At 43.2% G+C, this 20,641-nt stretch overlaps 1 protein-coding gene across 10 annotated transcripts in view; it reads right to left on the bottom strand.

Annotated features, from left to right (window-relative positions):
• Nucleotides 1-20,641, bottom strand: part of TENM2 (teneurin transmembrane protein 2) — a 3,844,234-nt gene that overhangs the window by 544,768 nt on the left and 3,278,825 nt on the right. For 2 of the 10 annotated variants that reach the window (XM_067032282.1, XM_067032287.1), the window contains exon 1: nt 3,657-3,784. The exons of 6 other annotated variants lie outside the window; for them this stretch is intronic. In XM_067032282.1, the coding sequence (XP_066888383.1) occupies nt 3,657-3,708 (52 nt within the window). In that variant the 5' untranslated portion in view covers nt 3,709-3,784. Of the gene's footprint in view, nt 1-3,369; nt 3,427-3,616; nt 3,868-20,641 lie in introns of those variants that run through there. 2 more of the 10 variants (XM_067032281.1, XM_067032284.1) reach the window with 2 other exon arrangements.

Raw genomic sequence — 20,641 nt, 5'->3', positions numbered from 1 at the left:
AGACGGTGGCTGAGGTGGGAGGGCATCTGTCTGTTCTAGAAAGTAACCGGGGCACTATTCAATGATCTAAGAAGGCGGCCTGAGAATATGAAATTGTCCTGACAAAGGAAATAACGTCACGCAAAATCCCTCGCCCTCTTTCTGCCGAAGCAAGTACTGCCAAGCATACTTGGTAAACCTGAAAAGAGATGCCTCCCCTTTCATGGGAGCCTGTGTCGTGACAGTTCAAGTCCCATCCCTGTGTTCTGACAAAGAGCCAGTGGACACCTGCTGTTGGGCCTGAATGCGGATGTTGGGAAGCAGGGCCTTGGTTGGGGGAAGGGAGGGCTGGGAGGAGGGGATTGTATCTGCCTGAATCCAGTGAGGCTCATCCAGGTAGCCATTGGAAAGTGTTCCTGGGGACCTCCCTGGCGGTCCAGTGGTTAGGACTCTGTGCTTCCACCGCAGGGGGCACGGGTTCAATCCCTGGTTGGGGAACTAAGATCCCACATGCTGCGCAGTGCAGCCAAAAAAAAAAAAAAAAAGAAAGTGTCCCTAGATACTTCATGCGCGGGTCTTAGCTCTCAAGGCCTCTGGCTGGCCAGTTTTCGACAGAGCGCTAAGCTCCACGAGGGCGTCTGCCCTCCCTGGCTGCTAGGGGCACACTCGCTTGTTCTCAAACGTGGAGGGACCCGATGTGTGATGATGTGAAGGATGTTGGCATTTCCCCCGGCTCTCCCTGATCCCTTCTACTCAAACAACTGTCGATGAAATCACACTATTATAGAATCGGCCTTCTGTTTTCTCTAGAGTCAGGAGAGTGAATATTAACCCTCCATCAGATTGAGTAATGATTTGCTTTTTAAATGACAGGAAATTCACAGCATCTCAGGGCCCCTAAACCCAGGGAGTAGAGTGCGTGTACTTGCGGCACGCATGTGTACGCACGTGTGCAGCAGGAAAGGAAGGCATCGCACACTCAAATTGAACTTGTTCTACTCCACACTACCCTTACTGTGGCCTGAAGAGCAAGAAGCGGGCCACACAAGGAAAATGGCAAATATATGTTAGACAGTATGGAAGTAGGAACCTGTATTTGTGTGGTTGTCTCTACCACCTACAGGTCATTTGCATAATAAAACAAACACCTGAGACAGGAGTGAAGTACCAACGCATCCACTTTTCAGTTGTATGACCTTGGATGAGTCATTTGCCATTAGTTTCCTCCTTCACAAAATGGAGCTAATAAAAATCGTAATACCTACCACACAGGGTTGATGCAATGATGATCAAATGAGATCAATTCGATAAAATGAGTAAAACAACTCCGTAAAACATAAATTGCCCTGAAATGCAAGGGATTAATATTACTCTATTTAAATTGCCGTGACAGCAGTGTGCCCTTTGAAGGCAAATAGTACACCTGAAGATGTGTCAACAGATCCAGCACCTGCAGAATACACCAGGAGTTTCTTAAAAATCTGTTCAGCATACTAAATATCAGATACAGATTGCAAGAATCATCCATGTTTTGAAGAAAAGTTCGGTTAATAGAATGAATCATTTCCCCTCTCTTTTTGCCTGTTTTTAAAAATGCTTCAACCTCACACCAGTCAGAAAGGCCGTTACCAAAAAATCTACAAACAACAAATGCTGGAGAGGGTGTGGAGAGAAGGGAACCCTGTTGCACTGTTGGTGGGAATGTAAATTGATACAGCCACTATGGAGAACAGTATGGAGGTTCCTTTAGAAACTAAATATAGAACTACCATACGACCCAGCAATCCCACTACTGGGCATATACCCTGAGAAAACCATAATTCAGAAAGAGTCATGTACCAAAATGTTAATTGCAGCTCTATTTACAATAGCCAGGATATGGAAGCAACCTAAGTGTCCATCAACAGATGAATGGATAAAGAAGATGTGGCACATATAGACAATGGAATATAACTCATCCATAATAGGAAATGAAACTGAGTTATTTGTAATGAGGTGGATGGACCTGGAGTCTGTCATACAGAGTGAAGTAAGTCAGAAGGAGAAAAACAAATACCGTATGCTAACACATATATATGGACTCTAAAGAAAAAAAAAATGTCATGAAGAGATTAGTGGTAGGACGGGAATAAAACACAGACCTACTAGAGCATGGACTTGAGGATATGGGGAGGGGGAAGGGTAAGCTGTGACGAAGTGAGAGAGTGGCAGGGACATATATACACTACCAAATGTAAATTAGATAGCTAGTGGGAAGTAGCCACATGGCACAGGGAGATCACCTCTGTGCTTTGTGACCACCTAGAGGGGTAGCATAGGGAGGGTGGGAGGGAGATGTAAGAGGGAGGGGATATGGGGATATGTGTATATGTATAACTGATTCACTTTGTTGTAAAGGAAAAACTAACACACTATTGTAAAACAGTTATACTCCAATAAAGATGTTTAAAAAAAAAACTAAACTAAAAATAGGACTACCATCTGACCCAGGAATCCCACTACTGGGCATATACCCTGAGAAAACCATCATTCAAAAAGAGTCATGTACCACAATGTTCATTGCAGCTCTATTTACAATAGCCAGGACATGGAAGCAACCTAAGTGTCCATCATCAGATGAATGGATAAAGAAGACGTGGCACATATATACAATGGAATATTACTCAGCCATAGAACGAAACGAAATTGAGTTATTGGTAGTGAGGTGGATGGACCTAGAGTCTGTCATACAGAGTGAAGTAAGTCAGAAAGAGAAAAACAAATACCGTACACTAACACATATATATGTAATCTAAAAAAAAAAAAAAAAAAATGGTTCTGAAGAACCTAGGGGCAGCATGGGAATAAAGACGCAGATGTAGAGAATGGACTTGAGGACACGGGGAGGGGGAAGGGTAAGCTGGGACGAAGTGAGAGAGTGGCGTGGACATATATACACTACCAAATGTAAAACAGATAGCTAGTGGGAAGCAGCCGCATAGCACAGGGAGATCAGCTTGGTGCTTTGTGTCCACCTAGAGGGGTGGGATAGGGAGAGTGGTAGGGAGACGCAAGAGGCAGGGGATATGGGGATATATGTATACGTATAGCTGATTAACTCTGTTATACAGCAGCAACTCACACAACAGTGTAAAGCAATTGTACTCCAATAAAGATGTTAAAAAAATTAAATGCCTCAACACAGAGCTACAGCCAAGGGTAAAGCCAATCAGTGCACAGAGAGCTACCACAAATAGGTCTCTGGAGGGTGAAAAAATGTGACAGATGTAGACAGAGTCACTTGAAAGAATATTTCAGCAATAGACATAAGATGCTTGACCTAACAGATGTTTACAGTTAATCAATCCCATTTTATATCTATGTTCACAGACTATTTTTCTGATGCCATACCTGGCAGCCATCATGAAGGTAGTAGAAAAAATTGCAGACCCACAGCTTGATAGGAATTGGAAATTCTATTCGGTGACAAGGATCCACGGCTACTCTTACAGAGCTGCAGGCAAAAGCAGTTTCACTGCCAAGTCCCCCATCCTTCCCTCAATACCCACTGAAGGCTTAAAGGAAATGCGCCAACTCCTCTGTCAATTAGGAAAGGTCCTCGCAAAGCCCCATCTGCATGCACCTCTGTTACCCTTACCCAGAGACTCCATCACAACCTTCCCATGGAGAGGACTCACAGGCAGAGGTGAGGCACTGACGCGTCTCCATGAGAGGCAGTCTGGCTTGCATTCAATCGTGCCAGCCACGCTGACGATCAGGAGAGGCTGGGTCCCCGTTGGCATAAGCTGGGATGGGCTGCTCTTCCTTATGTGGTACCCTCTACAGAAAATCACCAGCAGTCCCAGCCTGACACAGCTGAGGCCTTCTCCAGCTGCGGAGGAGAAACATCAGAGGCAATATCTGCTCTCCCCCTCCTCCCTTTTTTTCTCCCTTCCCTGTAGACAGACACAGCATGAGGTTCCTGAGGAATTAGTGTGGGAGGACGCCTCCCCCGCTGGCAGCCAAATGCCAACCGCAAGTCCTGCCCATGTCTGACATTTCTGCATTTCTCTGGGTTAACATCGTTTGACACAGACTTTTAAGAATATCTCTTAAAAAGGTTTGTGCGTGTGTGTGTGTGTGTGTGTGTGTGTGTGTACAATTTCTGTTGTTTCAAGGCATCATCGTTGGGTGTATTTATTATTACTTCAAACAACTATTCTCTTAGTTGCTGACATATCTCTGCTTTGGCATTTCTACTTAGGTAGAAGTAATTGGTTTCAGAAGGCTGGAAACCCTTATTTGAAACCGTGTGCACATTCTTGTTGATGGATGCCATAAAATGTTCCAATATCATCTTCCCTCAAGTAAAACAAGCATTCAATGCAGAAAGACAGAACGTGATTGACAGCATGGCACACTTACATTTTAACTACCCGTTGTCAAATTATTTTAAAGCACCTGTACATGAAATGGGGTCAGTTCTCCTTCTTGGTCAGTTACCTTTAGATAAATCTTACCAAGTCTGAAAGGGATTCTCTCTCTCTCTCTCTCCGAACTAGAAAGTACTTGCCATTTCTTATGGGTCCTGACTGTCAAAGGGCTGATGAAGGCAAGGTATCTCTCAAACATTCACATAAGGTGCAGTCTCTGGGGGAGAAGAGGACAAACACCTATCCATCATGTCTGGAAGAAAGGTCTTGTTGTAGCCTGTACACCCAGACAGCAGGGCTTTATTTCTTGCAATGTTTCTGGATATGTTTTCACATTTTTTTTTTTTTAAAGGAATGTCATGGTATGGCTGAAGTGGATGACATTGATGTGGAAAGACAAAGACAATTCTATCAAGAAACGACAAAGCCCAACTCCAGATGGTGTGGGGAAGGCAACTGAATGGCCAGGCGTACCTACAGCAGAATGAGCAACTGGGCATGGAGCCTCAACCCCAAGGGCTCTGGGTGCCCGTGCAGGAAGGCACCTCTGAATGTGTGATGTACCACCCCAGAATGCACTGCTACTGGTGGACTCTTCAAACACCTCCTTGGAAACTCAGGGCAGAAATCCCATCCACAGATTCTCTAAGTGATGCCCATCTATAAGCAATATAGCAACTCAGTGAAGCCCGAGGACTCTACGATCAGGCCGCACGGTTTCAAACCCCAGTTCTGTCACCTGATTAGGTGACAAATTAGCCAAGTGGCTTAGCCATACTGTGCCTCAGTTTCTCCATCCATACTATTGGAATGATAAAAGAAGCTACCTCAAAGCGGTGTTATGACGGCTGAGTTAATACATGCAAAAACACTTCAATCACTGTCTCTTATGATCACTATGGTTAATATCCAGTCTCCTGTGTATTACTCCCCTACACAAGGGAATCTGGGTCACCTTCCATTCTTGGTTAGCTAGCGTTGTCAGAAACTTCTTCTCCACACTGAGTGCAAATTAACCTGGCTAAAGTTTCAGTCCATTTACCCCAGGCCTAATAGGAAAGGCAGAGCCAGGATAAGTCTCATTTCTCTTCCCTGGACAGTTCTACACAATATTTTGAGACAGCTGTAATGTATCCCTAAGTCTTCAAGACCAAGCCTTTCCAATTTTTAACTTTTCCTTATATAGCAAATTTCCCAGATTTCTCTTCATCTTTATCATGTTTCTTTGATTCAGATTTGTCAGCATCTTTAAATTGCATCATATCAAATAGAACAGAATTTTCTGGGTGTGGTCTAAGAATGCAAACTATGGGAGACTCCTATTTTTCTTAGCCCAGATATGATGTTTCTTCAAATCTTCAAAACCACCAGGCACAGTCAAAATTCATATTCAAAGAGCCACCTCTTGCCCCCAATGCATTTTTCAGATACTTAGAGGACTAAATGAATTCTCTTTCTTTCTTCTCTGACATCAGTATGAAGGATACATAGAGTCAAGCACTCTCTTGTGTACAGACCCATGTAACTAAACATTTGCAATTATCCTGGGCCTAAAGAACCTTCTGGAAAATTAGTTCACAGCTCTCCTGGATGGAAATACATATATCTGGAACTAAGATTGCAAAACACCTGGGTGATCAATCAGCATAACCATCTTATTTTTCGAAAGAAACTCAGAGAGCTTAAATGACTTACCCAAACTCACATATGGATGGAGCTGAGAGTTAAGCCAATATGAAATCATGAGCAAGAACTTTCCCAATGCCTCTCTACGTGACCAACTGAAAGTTTTCCTTCTCATAAGCTCAGTATTATCCAGCCTATTTCTTTTCAAAGGAGATTCACCAGTGGAACTGGGCAGCTTTTCCATCACAGCAAATCAGCGCACCTGACTGGCCATCCTCATTGAAAGAGAGCTGGATGTAGGTGTGGGAAGTGATGAATGTAGAGTGGAGTCTCAGAAGGGCATTTCAAAAAGGGGACCCAGGCTTCCCTGGTGGCGCAGTGGTTGAGAGTCGGCCTTCCGATGCAGGGGACACGGGTTCGTGCCCCGGTCCGGGAAGATCCCACGTGCCGCGGAGCGGCTGGGCCCGTGAGCCATGGCCGCTGAGCCTGCGTGTCCGGAGCCTGTGCTCCGCAGCGGGAGAGGCCACAGCAGTGAGAGGCCCACGTACCGCAAAAAAAAAAAAAAAAAAAGGTGGGGGGGTGGCAAGAGCTATAGGAGAACGTTATATAGGTCTTTCTACCTGAAATCTCTTCCAAATTTCTCAGAATAAAATCATCATATACCTTAAATTTGCATTTGCCTGTGCATCCATATTGTTGACTCAGCAGTAGTACGTCCTCTACAAAGAGATTTGTCTCTAAATTTTTCCTGACTGTACTGACAGACAGATGACCTGCACAAGGAATGGGAAATTCACTTCTTTCTAAAAGGAAATTAACCAAAACATGCTTTCTACTGTCTGACAAAGATAATGTGAAACTGAATATAAAATATGTGTTTGTGTTGTAGTTTAAAAGCAACTGGAACAGTGGGAATGCTACTTTTAAAGCAGTTTCTTATCCTGGAAGCAGTTGTGACTAAAATCAAAACAACAGCAACAAAAGCAAAAAACAAAACAAACAAACCTCCGGTCACAGGATTGGCTGTTCAACACATAAGAAGATAGCTCCCTGATTTTCTCTGCTAAACTGGCTTTTCCCTTTTCTCATTTTACTTTGCTTAATTCCTGTGGCACATTACATATTTCATGGTAATAGTCTGTGTATGTATTTCCAATCCGCTACTAGATTGTAAACTTCCGAGGCAAAAGGACAAATTATCACGCTGTTCTCTGCCATCATTGCACCTTACACAGTACAACAACCTTATGTTGGTTCTCTCAGTATCACTCTTGCTCCTTCTCTCTAATTCTTTATCCACACGGCAGGCAAAACGATCTTTTAAAGACAAATCTGATCATGACAGTCCCTTCTTCAAAATTCTTCGCTGGCTTCCCAGTTTTCCGAGGATGGAGTCCATATCCCTTTAAGATGGACCAGGAACCTGTGTTGGATCTGGACCTTGCCCACTTCTTACCATCTGTTTCACTCTTCTCTCCTGCTCCCTCTCTCTGCCCCAGGAACCTTACACCCTTTCATTCTTGGAGCTCACTGTTTTCCTCCCAGTCCGCACATATTCCTCCTCTCCCTCCCTCCCTTAACCCCTTTCTTCTGGTTACCTACTATTAATCAGTTCAGTTCTTCAGGGAAGCCTTTCCCGGTATCATATTCAAGGCAGGTCCCCCTGATGTCACATACTGTTGTCCTATCCTATAAATTTTCTCTAAGACCTTCCTAAAGCATAATTTCTGAAATACTGGTGGAATATGATATAGTCACTTCAGAAAATGTTAAGTCCTAAGTTCTCAGAGACCTTCTACAGAGCCACGCCATGGAAGGAGGAATTCTATCTCCCTCCTGGAAATAAAATATCAGTCCAGACATATTTCTGGAGGGGGGTGGCAGTTAGAATCTACCATAATGCCGAATCAGCCACCCACATCATTTTTTACGTTAAAAAAAAAAGCCCCAGGCTGGTTAGTGAGTTTAGTATTCAAAAGACTCCCAGAGGTCTAGGGAAAGGATCAAAATGTAGGTATATTACTTTAACATAGTGTGGTTTCAAAGTCCCAGCTGTCCATTCTTGATTAACTGCCTGTTTGGTATATCAATCATCCCAGCAGAAAATGTTAGGTCACCACAAACATAGCACACCTGGGCTCATCCCCTTTATAATCAGACTCACACTTCAGAGAACGCTGGAGTCAAAAGAAGAGGACCATTGCTGGATGACGAGGGCAAAGCTATCACCAAGAATTACGCAGTACATTAGAAGCCAATGAGAAACATGCTGCTCTGATAATCAGACCCCTTAACCCACAGGTGTCACTGGAGCCCTTGAAGCTCTAAGCACATTTACAGGAACACCAACTAGAACACCTAAGAGCATAAGGCTAAGCCATCTTGCTGGAGCAGGGGAAGAGAGATGGAGAATTTACATTCATTGAGCACCTATTTTGTGCGAGAGATGGAGAATTTACATTCATTGAGCACCTATTTTGTGCCAGTTCTCTGTTAGGGGCTTTACAGCCAGTTTACCACTTAAATCAACTTAACGCCTGGCTCAGTCTTTCCTTCCTTAGAGTTCTCCAGGGAGGCTGTTAACATTCCCCCTGAATAATGAACCAATCCTGCAAGGAACCCCCTTATGCCTTTTCACTTTAAAAAATCATCTCCATTACTTTTGACAAAGTCTACTACACCTGATCAAAGCAGAAGAGAGATTATTAAGATGATGATGATTTTTTCAGAATGGGCAATGTAGCTAGGGATTGAGCCACTTCCAGATCCCAATTTGGCCCCCAAATTGCCTCCGTCATAAAAGGAGGTGTTGATCTTCTTATTAATCTAATATACATGGTCTAAGAGATTTGGGGTAAAAAGCAAAGATACCCACTCAAAAAAGAGAGAGATCAAATGCTAATGCACGTCACTGGCTGATCTCACTGCGCTGCTCCCCCCTCTCATGCTGACCTGGAAGATGTGGGTCATAAGACTCAGCATTGAATTCCTAGACCTACTCAGTCTTTATAAATCTCACTTTCTTTCTCTTGAACTTTTATTTCCTTCTGTTCATCTAATTATGGATAACTGAACATTCTTTTTGCCCTAACCTATTCAAGTGTAAGTCTTTTAGAGACAGGAATCGTATCTTATTTATGTCAGTTCTTAATATAAATAGCTTGTATACTTCTTGTCCTAAATAACAAATTTCATTTTTGCCTCAGGTTCTCTGCTGTTACAGTAAAAGTAATACTCAATTTCAATAGACATGTAATGAAATCAATATCATTATGTTTGATTCCTTTAAAAAATGGAGATATATATACAAAAATGTGAATTGTTCTTAGTTTAATGAAAAACAAGCAGTTTCTTACAGATTGAAATGTCTTTATACATCAACACCTTAAAGAGGGATCAATGAAACAATGAAATTACAAAAACTTCTCAATACATACCATAACATAATTTAATCTAAATATTAAATTGGAGTGGGGAGAATTCTACATATTCTTCTTATCAGAAAGAAGAATTACAGAAAAAAATAAATACTGACCAATGGGAAAAATTTCTGTTAATGACCACAGGCAATTGGAAGACATACAGACAACAAATTCCACAGTAGGAAGTAGTATAGGATAGTACATTTTCAGAAAGGAATTCTCTGGGATGTGGAGGTTATAAAAGGTAAAACTATGTTTTCATCCTAGAAATCTTTAAGGAAAAATGATCACATTACCAAAGGTTTCTGGCAACTGGAAAGTAACAAGGATTAGCCAGAGAAGCTTTATAAGAAACTGTGAAAAAGACTGAGAATGTACAGAGAAGAGGATCTGAAATAAAATGCAGTGTGTCACTTAACATGATAAAAAACAAAGAACAGGAACCTACACTTATCATTAAAAGAAACTTCAGAACTAGGACCACCTGTTGTTTTTCTAATTCATGAAACAGTTGAAAATAAAAGTCATAGGATACTGTTGACGTTGAAGACCAAATCCACAGCAAGTAACCAAGAATCAAATTCAGTTTTTAATCCCTTCAAATGAAAGAGATGGTATTTTTCCCCCCAAAGGGAAGACAGCCTCATGATCAAATGACTCAGAAAAGGCCCAACTGATGTTACTGAAATTTGGCAAAAGTATTCACATTTCAGCTGCGTTATAAGGTTGAGGTTTTACAGCCCAGAGACATACCTTTAAGAAAGTTATAGGGGAACATAAATAGATTTTTAGAACAGAAATGGCTCTTTCAGCATAGGTTAATGGAAGATATTCTATCACTAACTTGGGCAGGGAAAATGGAGAACTGATATAACAGGTTACCCAGGCTTGATAGCGAAATTGCCTATCTTTACGGAAGTTTTGCAGAATATTTTAAAAAGACACAGAAGGAAGGGCTTTACGTCTTTACATGTGACTATTTCTCTCCATTTATCCTGTCAGGCCCATATTCTAAGCCACCGGGATATGTCACTTGCTCCCTGCTAATTCTTCCTCCATACATTGCCTTGAGAGGTAGTGTTTTGATTTTTTGTTTTGCTTGGTTGTTTTTGTTTTGCTTTAATGCAAAGCTGAGCATAAGCCCACTGCCTTCTGCCCCTGACAGACAGGTCCTCTTGACATACTCTATTTCTTCATGGCTCTTCCTATGATTTCAATGATTTATCTATTTATTTACTATCCATTGTTTTTGTCAGCTCAGGCTGCTATAACAAATACAAGACTGGGTAGCTTAAACCACAGACTTTTACTTCTTACAATTCTGGAGACTGGAAGTATGAGACAGGGTGCCAGCAGGGTTGGGCACCTGTTTTGTGAAGGATTGCCTTCTCATTGTGGCCTCAGCTGGTGAAGAAAGAGCACTGAGTTCTGGTCTCTTCATCCCCTTCTAAGGGCACTAACCCCCATCATGGGGGCCCCACCCTCAGGACCTCATCTAAACCTAACTACCTCCCAAAGGCCTCACCTCCAATTGCCATCACATTGGGGATCAGGTATTCAACACATGGACATTTGGGGGGGGAGGGGGAGGGCACAAATGTTCAGTCTATAACCTTCATCTTCCCTAGTAACATTATAAGCTCTAGGAGGTCAGGGAACTCTATTTTGCTCCCTGCTAAAGCCTACATGACTTGCACTGTACCTGGAACACTGCAAGTATTTCATAAAGATTTATGGGGTGTATGGAAGAAACAAATATTTATAATCCTCTCCCCCCTCCACTTTGTGTGTGTGTGCGCTGGCATGCATGTGCACACGTGTATATATGAATATAATCTGTAGGGGAAACTGTAGATTATCCAATTACTACCTGGGAAATTGCCTTAAATGATGTTAACATCTCTACGCTTCCACAGAATATGTTTTGAGCAGCTCATTAATTGTGTAGACTCCAGCCCTCTTTATATTACGTATTAGTAATTCACCTCCACAGTGTTCACATAACTCAAGAAGGAAATAGGTAGGTGGCATATGAGTTATAAGTGGCCTGGGTATTAGCACAGGTTTTTAACTAATCAAAGCTCTCAGTACATGTGTAATTGGTTCTACGTCATTTAGATGTGTGGGTATGAGTCTGGTCTTCCAGTATACTGCCCTCAAGGGGCCATGTTGTTTGTCATTCATCTTTTGAATTCACACACTGCCCACCCTGGTGCTAAGCATCAAATAGATAATTGATACATTTGCACTGATCTATGTATCAATGTTAACAATTGGGTTGAAAGTGACCTGCTATAATTTAGCAGAGAATATTTTTAGGTGAAAGAATCCTCGGGCAGATTTGCAAACCTCAAACCCACTTAGAGTGCCTACACCATGGACTTTTGATGTGGCTGGAGGGTGGGCAATGGGGCTTGCAGTGGAAAGCTCAGTGCGCCAATGTCTGCTTTGCTGTTTGAGAGGTAGACAGGCTGCCGGGCATGGTGGAAAGAGCATGGGTCTGAATTTTGGCCCCAGAAACATTTTTCCAAGTAAGTGCTCTCTTTCAAGCCTTGGTTTTCTGATTACAATTCCTGCTTTACCAGTTGCTGTGAGGTCTAGAAATGATGCACTGAAAATGATTAGCATAGCTTGGGGCACACGAGCATCTAATGAGTGGCAGTTAAGAGGTCCACGCAAAGAAACACACACAAATGTTCATAAGAGCATAATAAGTGCCCAACTAGAAACGATCCAAATATCCATCAACTCGTGGATGGATACAGATAAGGTGGTGTATCTGTGTCCATGGAGTACTATTCAGTCATAGAAATGAATGAACTATTGGTACATGCTACAACATGGGCAAACCTCAAAAACATCATGCTACATGTTATATAATTCCACTGGTAAGCAATGTCCAGAAAAGGCCCATTCACTGAGACAAAAAGTAGATTAGTGCTGAATTAGGGCTGAGAGTGGGAATGCAGATGACCAGTAAATGAGCTGTAGGGAATTTTTAGATGGTAGAAATGTTCTAGAAGTAGAGCATGTTAATGGTTGTACAACTCCATGAATTTAATTTAAAAAATCATACATTGTATACTTATAATGGGTAAATTTTATGGTATCTAAGTTACACAGCAAAAAGCTTTTCTTCTTTTTTTTTTTTAAAGATCTATTAGAATGCTGAGGGAAATCAAGGGAGTAAGCAATCCCCTTGTACTTCCTATTGGGAGAAGGGTCTCAGATGGAGCTCTACCCAGAAGCTGCCATAAAGGCAATGGCTTCACTGGGCAAAGTGATGGCAGAGCTGGCATTCTTTGAGACTCTTGGGAAATACCCTCATTCCTTCACAGAGGAGGCAACAAGCCAGAATCAGAGCGGATGGCTTCTGGAGCCAGTGTCCACGGAACTGTCGGCCTGGGGGATGCTGCCTCCCTCAGGGGGCAGCCAGAGGACGGTCACTGGGACTGTTTGGAAAGGAGAAATGTTGGTACTTCCTATTCCTGCCTTCTAGCCACCTTTTCCAATTTCCTCTTGTTGTAATTAGTAACTAACGGCGGGCAGCTAATTGAAGATGTATTTGTAATGACTTGCTGTTCCAGTGAGAATCTATACAGGGCGCTGTTGTCTGTTACCTGTCCAGAAAGGTGTTCAAAGAGAGATGGGTGATGCTGACACGGGTGTGTGGTGTCACACGGAGATAAAAAGGTGTACGGAAGACCGTCAGTCAGCCACAAACATCCAAGTTCCAACAAAAGAGGAAAAATTGACATATTAAAATCTACAGGCCCTAGGAGGATACGAAACTCAACACTTTTTTTTTTTTTCAAGAGAGAGAGAGAGAAAGCACGGTACCCCGCAATACATCAATTAAAACCTGCCACTTCCCCGAAGTTGTCAGCTGCAGAGCAGCTGCCAGAAGTCCTTCTTCTCCGAGGGTGTCTTGAAAATGAACACCTGGGGCAGCCAGGGCTATTAATAGGTGGAGGGAATGATATAAAATGTCACAATGCACCTTGCCAAATAAAAATATGTCCAGACTTCTCGGGGAGTGAAGCAAGAGAGGAAAATGGCCCAAAGTACTTAAGAAATGATTGCATTTTCCTTTTTTTTGAACTCCTACTATATATTATAAGGGAGAGCTTGTCACTTCCAAGGTGTCTGGCCTCTCTCACTGCTGTTCTCGAGAGTTTCATAACACAGTCACAGCCGGCAGGGTCTTCTTGCCTCATTCTTCTCACAATAGGGGCCAAGAGGCATTGTTTCTGTTCCAACAAGGAGAGTCTGTGGGTACGAGGTGCTGTCACCACAGTACAGTGTTGAGTAAGGATGGGGGTCCCCTGTCACTGCTGCTTCTACTGCTTGATGCCTAGTCCAGACAAGGAAGAGAACCCTGGGACACCCCCCCCCCGCCAAGTCACAAAATTTTAACAAGTATGCTCAAAATCCCTGAACATGCTTCTGGATTGATTTCAGAATAATCGCCATACATTTCTTTTTTTTTTTTTTTTTTCTTTTTGCGGTACGCGGGCCTCTCCCGTTGCGGAGCACAGGCTCCAGACGCTCAGGCTCAGTGGCCATGGCTCAGGGGCCCAGCCGCTTCGCGGCATGTGGGATCTTCCCAGAATCGGGGCACGAACCCATGTCCCCTGCATTGGTATGCAGACTCCCAACCACTGCGCCACCAGGGAAGCCCTACATTTCTTTTTAGTATGATGCTTTCCTGGTAAGATGGGGAAAAAAAAAGAGATTCTATATCTAGAGAAAATAAGTTTCACTTCCTGCTGATTTCTAGAATTTAACCTTGAAATTCAAAAGCTGGGTGAGCATGGGAAAGACACTTCACTGCTTTAGACACAAAGTCCCCCAATTATAAAATAAGATACTCCAACATAATGATTATTCAAGCTCCCTTTGAGTTTTAAAATTCCTGTATTGTATCACTGAGGCAAGAATTTTGCCCCTGAAACAGATTCAAGAAAGCTCTCAATGAGGGTAAGGTCAACAGTCAGTGCTTCAATAGAGGCTGATTAAAAGATCTACTCTTTTTCTTCTTCTTTTTTTAACAGCAAAGTTTGTTCTATTTCCCTCCAACCAAACTATCAAGCTTCTAATTGTTTTAATTTAACTTCATTACCCTTTTGTCTTGTCAATAAGAACATAATAGGGTCCTTAAAGAAAATGACAGCTTTTTTCTTTGATGTTTATTTCAAACAGTTTTCTTTCTTCTTAATGAGGCTGATCCATGTTTGCAGTTGCATATTGTGTTCTTTTAATGGGAAGGTTTTCAAACACTGAGAAGAAAAAGAAAAGCCAGCTTTCTTTTCCTTATTTATTATTTTGCTAGCCTTTTTGTCACTTCAAATAGTTACCTTACACATCATTTACAAATCATGGGCTTTTTGCAATGCAGCGCATTTCAAGGATGGTGCCTCTTTTTTTTTGGTCTTTTTATAAATGAGGTCTTGCCCAGACAGTCAATGTCTCCAAATCGCCCCTCCTTCTGAGGCCCTGGGTTCCCCCGTGTTTTCTTCCACAAACGGTAGGGGCCCAGCAGCTTTAAAGCTTTTTGATCAGGTTTCATGCAGGGAGACATTATGCATTAACTGGCATATTGGAACTACCACTGAGGCACCATTAGTCAACAATTATTGGTCTTTCAAACTCTGGCCTCAGCTATCCCCCAGTTAGCAGACTCCTGGGTTTTATACTAAAAGAGAAAAAGAAACTGTGTGTGCACATTTGGTTTTTTCCTTCAGCATTGAGATGAGTTCAAGGATTTGGATTATGAAAGATTTTGGCAGCTCAGAATATAGGCATCCTATTCTAACGACCCAGATGACAAAGGCGGATGAGCGGAGAACACAGATACACTCGGCCTTCTGTATCCGTCGGGTATCCAGGACCCACTGTGGATACCAAAATCTGAGGATGCTGAAGTCCCATAGTTGGCGCACCCTATTCTGCATCCGCAGATTCAGCCAACTTCGGATGGCAAACAAAATTCACAATCCATGGTTTGTTGAATCCGCAGGTGCGGAACCCATGGATACTAAAGGCCAACTGTAGTCAAATCTGCAAACGCGCTTCCTTTTAGCCCACTTCTTCCTTCCCCTTTCCCTACCAGGCTGCTCTTCCCCAGTTTACTAGAGAAAACCTCCCTCTTAACTCTCCACTTGATTTGAGAACTTTAAATGGGCTCTGACAGTAAATGCTAAATACTAGCCACGTGGACATACAGCCATAAAGCATACATGAAAATGTATTGGGTAAAGAGACTTAAAACCCAGAAAGTAATATTTTTAGGACTAGCTTTCTGACTTGAAGCCTATGAACTTCAGTTTTCTTTTTGGTACTATGCAAGGGTTGGGCTAAATAACATTTCAGGTTCCATCTACATCTAAATTCTGTGCTAGGAACTATAGGAATAAAAATGAAGGTTAAAGGGACAGAAAAGCAGATGATGTGGCTGGGAAAGAGGGAATTATGGGAGAAAGGTGGGAATAAATTAAGAGTGATGGTCAGATAATACAAACTTTCCAAAGCTCAGTATAAGAAAACTCTGGACCCAAAGTCGAGTTAGTTTAGGTTCCAGAAGAGGAGGTAGAATGATTCATTGCTGATTAGGATGATTACTTTGGTAACAATGTGCAAGACACGGTTAGAAGATTGTTGTCCAAGAAAGGGGGGTTGAGGTGGTGAGGGCCTGGACCCTGGGAGGGATACTCACTCACTGTTCTTTCATCCAAATAAAACAGAAAATGGGTGACTCTAAGTTCCCTGGGGTCCAGAGCCCTGTTTGTTTATAGGCTTAGCACAGTTTCTAGGAATAACAACAGGTGTTGAATGAATGAATGCATGGTTGTTTACGTTTATAGAAAGTAACATAACTCCATTTTGATACACTGAGAATGAGGCACTACAGATAGTGAAAAGAGCCAGGGAGGGCTGGTGTTTTTGTTCTTGAGGAAGGAGGAGATGGGCGGTGAAACTGACAAGAGAGTTCAGAAGGTAGTCTGAGTTGCTGAGCCAGAAGTCAGGATAATATTTTCAATATTTTTACTTGAAGGTGAGAGTAGTATCTAGAAATGAGGGAAGATGGCATACATCCCTTAGAGCACTTTGTGTAGAGGTGATGGTTGAAGCAGATTGGCTACACCATGGCCACGTCTCAGAGATGGCCCATGATTTAGAGAAACTCCTAAAGAACTACAAACTTAAGTGCTAGAACCTGAACCAACAAGGCAATTTCTCCACTGATTTCCTTTTGAAAATCATTTATTGTATTTTCCTAGTTTTTCCTCCCTTATCCCTATTCTTCAAAATCTACTCATTCAAGAAAGGTTTGTTGAGTATCTCATCTGTAACAAGCACAGTTAAAGATGCTGGAGAAAACGGGGGCCACAGCACAAACAAGCCCTCACGGAGCTTACTTTTGACTGTAAGAAGGTTAAGGAGGTTAAGAAGTAAATGGAAAAGAGAGTAACTTGGGCTTCCCTGGTGGTGCAGTGGTTGAGAATCCGCCTGCCCATGCAGGGGACACGGGTTCGTGCCCCGGTCCGGGAAGATCCCACGTGCCGCGGAGCGGCTGGGCCCGTGAGCCATGGCCGCTGAGCCTGCGCGTCCAGAGCCTGTGCTCCGCAATGGGAGAGGCCACAACAGTGAGAGGCCCGCGTACGAGAGTGACTTGTGGAGACGATGACGGTGAAATCACTTCAACCAGGGTGGTCAGGGGAGGTTTCTTCAAGGAGGTAACATTTGAGCTCAGACTGGACTTCTCAGATTGATGAGAAAGATGCGGTGCAGCTATAGGGTAGGAATGTGCTGGAAAGAGGAAACAAGAGCTAAGGTTTTCAGATGGGCATGAGTTTGGCATATCTGCAGGGTCTAAAGGAGGCTGGTGTGGCTGGAGCCCCGTAAGTGAAAGGGGTAGTGGGGGCTGATGAGGTCAAAGGGGGAGGAACCACTAAGAAGGAATTAAGAAACAGGTTAGGGATGCTTTTTCTCAGTAAGAGAAAATCAAGATTGTCCTGATCCTTAATCTTTAAGAATAAAGCCCAGAGTACGAACTTCTGGTTGAACTCTATCAGGTACCTTTCATGAGTCCCTAGGCCCAATAACTGAAGGCAAAGGGTGGCTTTTATCTTGGCAGTTTCCCAATTGTATTTGCAGAGCTAAGATAGGGATCAAGTAGGACACGGACTAGAAAAGAAAGAAGAGAGATGCATGGCATTGTTTCTCAAAGATTGGCTGAGCTGAGGTATAAAGCCACCGGGAAAAGAAATGGGAAATCCTAGCAGAAGGAGAATTGAAGTTATATAGAAAGGGAGATTGACGGGAAATAGAGTCAACAAAATGTGAATTGACTGCACAATCCAAAAGCAAACAGGAGAAGCAGTCTATCAGGTGTGGGTGTGCAAAGTTTCCCAAGTTCCATTCAGTGTATTTCAGAAGCTGCTGTCTTCTGCTGAAATGCAAATGGTCTTGAATTTCTGAGGTCACAATTAGTTGCACAAGTTTTTGCCTTCCTGTCTCTGTAACCCCATGTGACTGAATAAATGAAGAGAAGACACTAGCTAGAAAGGCCAAGATACAGACTTGGAAAGTCACTGTCGATTCAGAAAGGGGATTTCTTGGGCAAAGGGCTGGTGAGTGAAGATGGGAGAAACATATGTGTATCCAAACAAAGGCAGCTACCATCCTCCTTTTGGAGTGCCGTGAGCAAGATGGCAGATTTCTAGAGCAGCACACCTCACTACTGAGACAAGGCAGAAACACTTGCATCTGTTAATCAACTTATGGATTTTATTCTAGCAGCATCTTAGCAAGTTCTCACATAGAGGAATGACCATTTTCAAGAGACAAAAGGGTAGGAGAGGGTTACCAAAAATTACTTGCTGCACTTTGCTGGAGTACTACACTGTCATTTTACTGCTCAAGACAATGTCTCAACTAAGCACTCAGAAGAGGAAAGAATAGAAAACATCAGTGAAACAGGGTGGAAAGTGGTCCTTTATGGCAGCGGTCCCCAACCTTTTTGGCACCAGGGACCGGTTTCGTGGAAGACAATTTTTCCACGGATGGGGGCGGCGGTGGGATGGGGCAGGCGGTAATGTGAGCGATGGGGGGAGGGGGAGGCGGCGGCAGATGAAGCTTTGCTCGCTTGCCCGCTGAGCACCTCCTGCTGTGCAGCCCAGTGCCTAACAGGCCGTGGGCCAGTACCGCTTTATGGGGTTTCACCAGTTAGCTATTCTGAGCTTTGGGGCAGCGTAGGGGAAAGGGCTAACTTTTGACTATTACATCTGTGGAAATATGGTCTCTCTTACTGCCTCAACCACCATATCCCCCAAATCAATTATCACCAAGAGAGGCAGAGATGGATGGAAGCCAGCAAAGAGTGGCTCCCAGTCAACAAGATGGAAATCTGGAATGTTGGCCAGCTTTTTCCTATTTATGAAGTCACTTAAAGTTGCTTAAAAGTGGCTATTTAGGAAGCATCCTGGGGTAGAGACTTTTGCCTCCCCGGGTCTCCAACCTGCACAGAACTAGAATCCCACTAAGGAAAAAACAGGGGAAACTTTGGATCCCTGCTTTCTCTCCCCAAGCCTTTGAGAAAGAGAATTACTGAGGGTCTTTGCTCTTAGACACACAGAATAGCCAGAAGGAATCTTTCCATCCTGGTCTGCTTTTCACAGATGACAGAGTGACTCAGTGATTCCAAGTCCTTCATTTTGTAGGTTAAAGAACTGAGGCCCGGAAATAGACGAGCCCCAAATGGCAGACCTAACCTGTGCCCCAGCGCCAGCTAGGACACCATCCCTGGCCTGCTGGCTGTATCGCCACCCTTTGTTTCTTACCCAAGGGAACCCATGAGGGAGAGTGATATCACAAGGAATCACCTTACCTCATTTCAATGTAATACTTATGTCTATTATTCTCAAATTTCTCCACTTTAATATGAACCTGTTTCCTGTGAAGTACATCATTCTGTTTAGAGCTTTCATCCTTGTAATCTGAAGTGTGTCCCCGTCTCCCCCAAATTCACATGCTGAAGTCCTCACCCCCAGTACTACAGAACGTGACTACAATTGGAAACAGGCCTTTTAAGAGGTGATTAAGTTAAAATGAGGCCATTAGGGTGGGCCCTAATCCAGTCTTACAGGTGTCCTTATAAGAAGAGGAAATTTGCACACACACAGACACCAGGGACGCACACACAGAGGAAAAGGCCATGTGAGGACACAGGGAGAAAGCAGCACCTGCAATCCAAGGAGAGAGGTGTCGGGAGAAACCAAACCCGCCAACACCTTGACCTTGGGCTTCCAGCCTCCAAAACCGTGAGAAATAAATTTCCATTGTCTAAGCCACCCAGCCTGTGGTATTTTATTATGTCAACCCTACTGAACTAATACAATCCCCTTAATAGATACTTATCGAGCATTCCATGCCAAATCTGTTTAAGACATCAGGGTTACAATAATGAAGAATCCACCTTTTGTCATGCGTTCCTGGGAATTACAGTCTTGCAAGGGGGAGAGACATCCAATAAATTGGGTTACTAATTACTTAATTAGAGTTACAGTAAGTCTTCTAAAAGAAAATCACCTAGCACAAGAAGCCACTCTCCTAGGAAGTTAAGAGGGTATCAAAAGTGGGAAAAAGCAGATCTGACACGATGTAAACTCAAGTCCCGTGTATCACTTTGTGTTCTAACAGCCTCTCATGCTACTTTCTTATTCTATAAACAATTAGAATGTCACACAGCCTGAAACTTCCACCATGTTATTGCCTTGCCAGATACTAAGCAGTCACGGACACCAACCTGTGTTCTGAGTTACGAACAAAATCATACGAACAACACAACAAGAAAGAGAGGCACGTTGGAGCCAGGCTTTCAGAATGGAAGGGTGGATTAACCACAGCAGCCATGACTGCTGGGGCCTCATCTGGTTTCCCTTTGACCTCAGAGGGATAGGATCAGCTTAGTGCCCCCATGAGACTGTCTGCAAAGCATCTCGTGGGTCAGAGGCAGCCCTGTTCATTCTTGGGAGGTCTCTCTTCAGTGGACGTCTCACTTTGCCTTACATCTTGCTTGTGTCCTAAAGTGATAGGAAGAACGCTGATAAGGCAGACACAATTTCTTTGGGTCTTCACTAAATGCTGCCAGTGGTCCTTTCTCAGGAGCAGCGCTACGTCAAGAGCCTGGAACAATCCCTG

Source organism: Kogia breviceps, chromosome 4, assembly GCF_026419965.1.
Source record: "Kogia breviceps isolate mKogBre1 chromosome 4, mKogBre1 haplotype 1, whole genome shotgun sequence".
NCBI lineage: Eukaryota > Metazoa > Chordata > Mammalia > Artiodactyla > Physeteridae > Kogia > Kogia breviceps.
The sequence above is the reverse complement of the archived record's forward strand: the minus strand, read 5'-3'. Positions and strand labels throughout refer to the sequence as shown.